Source organism: Eptatretus burgeri, chromosome 8 (genome assembly GCF_056783735.1).
Source record: "Eptatretus burgeri isolate ZD-2024b chromosome 8, Ebu_testis_v1, whole genome shotgun sequence".
Classification (NCBI taxonomy): domain Eukaryota; kingdom Metazoa; phylum Chordata; class Myxini; order Myxiniformes; family Myxinidae; genus Eptatretus; species Eptatretus burgeri.
In genome coordinates, this window is record NC_140968.1 from 91,745,838 (window position 1) to 91,751,946 (window position 6,109).

The 6,109-nt window shown below is 44.3% G+C and overlaps 1 protein-coding gene across 2 annotated transcripts; it reads left to right on the top strand.

Moving 5' to 3' along the window:
* Positions 1-2,174: 2,174 nt before the first annotated feature.
* Positions 2,175-5,382, top strand: LOC147022266 (transcription factor SOX-9-like). 2 transcript variants are annotated; one of them, XM_085892990.1, is made up of 3 exons: positions 2,175-2,781; positions 3,332-3,582; positions 3,680-5,382. In XM_085892990.1, the coding sequence occupies exons 1-3, from the start codon at positions 2,399-2,401 to the stop codon at positions 4,486-4,488; spliced, it is 1,443 nt and encodes a 480-aa protein (XP_085749116.1). In that variant the 5' UTR covers positions 2,175-2,398; the 3' UTR covers positions 4,489-5,382. The 2 variants fall into 2 exon arrangements, with proteins under 2 accessions (XP_085749116.1, XP_085749115.1); XM_085892989.1 differs by having other exon boundaries at positions 2,176-2,781; positions 3,677-5,382.
* The last annotated feature ends 727 nt before the right edge of the window (positions 5,383-6,109 follow it).

Sequence of the window (6,109 nt, forward strand, 5' to 3'; positions counted from 1 at the left end):
CACACACACACACACACACACACACACACACACACACACACACACACACACACACACACACACACACACACACACACACTGCAAATCACGTTAACAAACACTTAAATTGAAGAAAATTAATTTTTGCACAAGTAATTTCATCAGTTCTTCATCTTCGTAAATAATACAAATCACAATTTCAACACATGCCAGAAGCGAGAAGAAAATTTCCCTGCATGAGCATAAATCAATCTGTTGCTGACATTTGCAAAGTAAACTCTTAAGCAAAAGACGAATTTATGCTAAAGCTCCATTCCAAAGTGACATCGAGCTGCTGTGCCATTTGCATGAAACCTGGTCCACACGGCTTGGTGCGCCACCTATCGGCCATCTCCGACACCTTCCGAGACCTGGGCGAGGGAGCGAAATGGTTCACCGGCTGACAGAGAGGAGAATGAAACGGGAGGTAGAGGTAGCCTCCCCTACTCCTACACAGAATATTAATAGACTTGATGGAGTAAAGAAATTAATTAGTGGGTTACGGAATTATGATGGAAATTCGATTGTAATTTTTTTGTTTGTTTTTGAAATAGTTGAAACGGTTGGTTGAACATCCCTTCACATCCACGTACACACCTGCTGTCGTGCATGCCAGTTTCATCCATGGGCTCAAAGTGCACGTGCATAACCCCCCAAAAAAAAGAAATAAAAATAAAAACAAGCAATTTTTGGAAAAGAATAATAATTTTTTACTTTTTATTGGGAGCTTTTTTTTTTTGATTTGGAAAATTTTAAATAACAAACCTTCGAGACGAGCATCATCATTTAATTAAATAGAGCAACAAATAATTGAGATGGGTTTAAACACATGCCGATTTTTTTTTCAAACAAACCATGCCGAAAAAAGCGACATATGTGACATTACACCAGCCGAGCGCCCTCTGTTCGTTAACCTTCGGAGCAGGTCAAAGTCTTTAGACGTTTGAACCTTTCCGCACCATTGGGCGATCCATTGGTTGTGGGTCCGAAAGGGTCTATCCTTTGCTCAAAATTGCAATGGTCAATTCTTCACGTGGTGATTGAGCGCATTCAATAGAAACGGAATGTTCGGTATTAGCAACGAAGTAAATAACGACCAAGCGTTTCCAAATTTAAGATATAAAATATTTTGTGTCGAAGCTTTAAATGATTGAAAATCGATCGATATGACGAATCGATCACCGTTTTACCTGAAGTCGACATCTTGCAAACCACGTACTGCACTCAAGGTGTGACATTTATAAAAATGATGATGGAGAAGGTCATTCTTGGACAGGTAGGGTGTACATTTGTACAAGTGTACTCACGTCATTTATTAGCGAGACCTCTCTCATTTTAATTGAGAATCATCTTGCCAAGCTGATGGTTTCAGTTGAATCAAAATAAATAGCACAATTTTCATTTTGTAAATGACAATTCTGGAATAAATCATTATAAAACAGTATTTACGGGTTGAGTTGGAAACAACAAAGTGATTTATTTGTGCAAAAAAGTAACAAGCATTTGAATTGCTTCATGTGCCTCAACAGAGTTTTTTTTTTTTTAAAGAACAATGTAAACTTATCAAACGCTAACAATAGTGGTGAATACACACGTATAAAGTCTACATTTTCATAATAGTACGATTTTGAAATAATAATGAATAATAAACTGAACTACCGATACAAAAATAAATTGTTGGTTGGCAAAAAACAGAAAAATAACAATTATTAAACCCCGACTTGAGATTTTAAATCCTGAGCCGACCTTCTGATTCCGGATTGAATCGAGACAAGGACTCCAGGGAAGAGCCAAAGAACAAGGTGTATACCGGGGCAAAACCGTGCTGGGAAGGCGCCGGCTCACCGCGTGTCCACTAGCCCCCAGGCTGCTCTTGTTTTGACGGCTCTTCATTAAATTGAAGCCGTGGTACGTTTAGCCTTCCAGAGATGCAATTCCTTCTCCCTCCTCCATTCCCAACCTCATTGCCCTCCTCCCTCTTCATTAAATTATTCTCCCCCTGCATTGCACCCTCGCTTGGCCACACGCCTCTCCCCCTCCCCACCTCCACTGTTCCCCCACAAACTTTCCACCAATCGGGACCAGCTTGGCTTGCCTTCCAATGGGCTCAGCGGCCCCGCCTTGGAGCTCTAGGCCGGCCCAGAGAGTCAGAGTCCCTGCAATCGCCCTTTAAAAGCGCAAGGGGGGATCTCGGGACTGATGCGCTTTGCTACGTCTAACTGAGACGAACCGAGTTCACCAAAAAGGTCGATAAAAGATTGCTCCGAACCCATTCTCACTGCGACTAGAGCGTGCTTTAACTCTCATCCTCACCCTCCTTCCAGCCGGTTCACTCAAGCAACTGCACCGATCGCCTGGGAGCGCCGAACGGCCGAGAGAAATGGCCGAAGAGCGCCTGCACATGATGTCCCACGTCCCCAGTCCGGAGGTCTCAGACGCCGAATCGGAGCACTCCCCAGCTGGGTCACTGACTGGCTCAGACAGTGAAGATGGAGGGGCACGGAAAGAATGCAAGAAGTATGGAGAGGAAGACAAATTCCCGGAAAGCATCCGTGAGGCTGTAAGCCAGGTCCTAAAGGGCTATGACTGGACCTTGGTGCCTATGCCTGTTCGCGTGAATGGTTCCAGCAAGAGTAAGCCTCATGTGAAGCGTCCAATGAATGCCTTCATGGTGTGGGCACAGGCAGCTCGCCGGAAGCTGGCTGATCAGTACCCACACCTGCACAATGCCGAACTCAGCAAGACCCTCGGGAAGTTATGGCGGTGAGTACCTGGGTGAACAATAAAATGGAGGGGGTGGAGGTGTCTCTAACCCTACAATGTGTTTTACACCAGGAAGATTTGGCTTTATCTTCGTTAACAATTTTTCCTATTTACATAATTGTATGACAATGGTGATGCCTCCATATGCCGGAGGAGGTCATGTGCTTTGACACTGATCCCCTGGACCAACCGGGCGGGTCATGTGCTTTGACACTGATCCCCTGGACCAACCGGGCGGACAAGTTCGAAGGGAAGCAAAGCATGATCTGATCCGTGCCCCACCCCGGCACTGAGCACATGACCCCACACTGCCTGCACATGGATGGCTTATCCCACCGCCCCCCCCCCCCCCCGTCAGCATGCCCAACCCAAATCCTACATACCCTCCCAAAGCCGGGGGCTTAGGCAAGCGGCGCCAATGTTATAATGGCTATTAAAGGGCCATTGCCTTCTGGTGATCCTCAAGTTATAATCTTTTATGTGTTCCTCTAATGATTACATTCATCAATAAAAAATTACCCTTTTCTCCTGTCTATTCCCTTCTGGTCAGTCTTCTCAATGAAAATGAGAAGCGTCCATTCATTGAGGAGGCGGAACGTCTCCGGATTCAGCACAAGAAAGATCATCCTGATTACAAGTACCAACCCCGAAGGAGGAAATCTGCCAAGAATGGGCAGAGTGAAGGCGAGCAGAGCCCGGAATCACAACACGGCCCCCAGGGCCCAATCTTTAAGGCACTGCAGGCTGATTCTCCACTCTCTGGACATTTGACTGATGTCCTCTCGCCCACAGCTCATTCTGGTAAGAATAATTACAGTCTGTGTTCATTGTAACTGTGATGCTAGGAAGTTGCTTCATTGTCTGGTTTTTACTCTCCTTCTGCTGCATTTTCCAGCAGGACAACCCCAAAGCCCTCCAACTCCACCCAGCACACCAAAGACAGAGCTCCAGCACCAGCACCAGGTTCAGCAAGTGCCACAGCAACAAAGCCAGCAAGGAAAATGCTCAGACCCCAAACGTGAGGGCCGCCCCCTGCTGGAGTCTGGCCGTCAGCACATCGATTTTGGAACCATGGACATGGGCGAGTTGAGCAGCGAGGTGATCTCAAGCATGGAGCCCTTTGATGTGCATGAATTTGACCAATATTTGCCACAAAATGGACACGTTGTGCACAGCCCGTCGGCACAGCCCACGTACTCTGGCGCATATGCAGTGCTCGGCGCGGCCCACAACTGGGCAGGCAAGGCACCGTTGCACGGCCTTTTGTCTTCGGCACTGGAAGCAGCACAGAGCAGTGGCAGAGCCCATATTAAAACCGAACAGCTTAGTCCTGGTCATTATAGCCAACAGCAGCAGCAACAACAACAGCAGCTGACTCCCACGACGGTACAGCAACAATCGGTTCAGAACTCACCGCCACAACTGAGTTATGGATCTTTCAGCATCCAGCACTATGGGCCCGCGTTTCCGGACCTCTCAGCTAGTCGTGGACAATACGAGTATGCAGATCAGCATGGGGCAGGGGCCACTCCATACTACGGCACGGCGAGTGCGAGTCAAGCAGGCGGTCCATACCCATCCTTCTCGTACGTGGGTCCTGCACAGCGCTCCCTGTACGCGCCCGTGGCTGAGAACCCTGCACTGCATCCTTCGCATGGTCCGCAGCACTGGGAGCAACCCGTGTACACTCAACTCACGCGCCCTTGAGCCTTGATGAGCTATTATAACGTCACGGTGTAATGTTAACGACGATGGCGATGAATCTACAAGCATAATGGTGATCACACGTGCTGTGCAATCTTCATCGCAAGAGCCTTATTTCTTCACTCCTTCAGTTACCAGGTGGCTGTACGAGTACCTTAGGCTCACCGGCTAAAAATGATGCTTTATCCTGAGCAGTCGTGCTTGCATACGTTTTGGTTTGAAAAATTTATCCTCTATGAGGACTCGTCTTCCATTTACAACAAGCTAAAAAAAGGAGTTGCATTATATTTTGTACACTAAAACTATATTTTGCAATTACAGTTCTGATATTATGGTACTATGAAGTGAATGCAAGAGAGAACTTTTTGCTGTTTTATTTTGTTTCTCGGCCTGCAAGTGAATTCTCGGGTGTCACACTTGGCCTTACATTAAGAAAAATAATCATTCCGATTTTAACTCCCTTTTAATGTCACAATTTGTCTTAAAATTGAGGATGAGATTTGGGGTGGTGCCAGGGACAGACTTGGGGTTTCATGTCGGTTTTCTCCATCAAAACTGAAATTGCTCATTGAAGATCGTGTACAGAAGTCAATTATATTTTTGATCACATTCATCACAATTTTCAGATTGTTCACACTTTCCCACGTCCACGACGGTCGAGATGTTTGTGTGAGTCTCCTCGTATAAAACATGCCTTAATATGCCATGAGCGCCTTGCTTGTAAAACGATGCTTTGTATAAATGAAATGTAGATTGCAGAGTTGTGGTCCCACCCCTCCCCACCTATTTACAATGATTGTAGGGATTTTAGATAAAGTAAAAAAAATGATGCACTCAAAGGTCAATGTTTGGAGATACTTTGTATATAAAGACTGAATAAAGTACATCTGAAAACACCTTGTGAATTCTCTCTTTAAACTGAAAGGTTGTGGAAAATTGTAAAATGTAAACTTTGTTAATGCTTTCCGAAATTCCATTATATACTGCATGCATATATATTATATATATATATATATATATATGTATATATATATATATGTATATGTATATATATATATATGTATATATATATATGTATATATATATATATATATATATATATATACATATATATATATATATATATATATATGTATATATATATATATATATACATATAGCCTTGTGTTGGCGCACTGTTTATGTCAGCGCCTTGGGATGCAAAAGGTCCTGTGTTCAAGCCCCGTTGGGCCACTGAATTAATACACCAGGGGGTTGACTCAGCCTGTCATCCTTCCGAGGTCGGCGAAATGAGTACCAGTGTACTGGGCCGGTGTATACCCCGGTTAAAATAGGTGTACCATATCCCTGTGTCGTAAGAGGCGACCAGGGTTGCGTCAGGAAGGGCATCCGGCGTAAAACATGTGCCAAATCACAATGCGGATCAAACGGATGATCCGCTGTGGCGACCCCTAACGGGAGCAGCCGAAAGAAGAAGAAGAGGATATATATATATATATATATATATATATATATATATATATATATATATATATATATATATATATATATATATATGTATGTGTGTAACATACTTAATCATACTGTATGTATAACAGTATGATTAAGTAAATATGGTGCAAAT

Coding starts and splice junctions, on each gene's coding strand:
- LOC147022266 (XM_085892989.1), top strand. CDS start 2,399: ATGGCCGAAGAGCGCCTGCACATGATGTCCCACGTCCCCAGTCCGGAG. Junction 2,782..3,331: donor ACCCTCGGGAAGTTATGGCG/GTGAGTACCTGG, acceptor CCTTCTGGTCAG/TCTTCTCAATGAAAATGAGA. Junction 3,583..3,676: donor CTCGCCCACAGCTCATTCTG/GTAAGAATAATT, acceptor TGCATTTTCCAG/CAGGACAACCCCAAAGCCCT.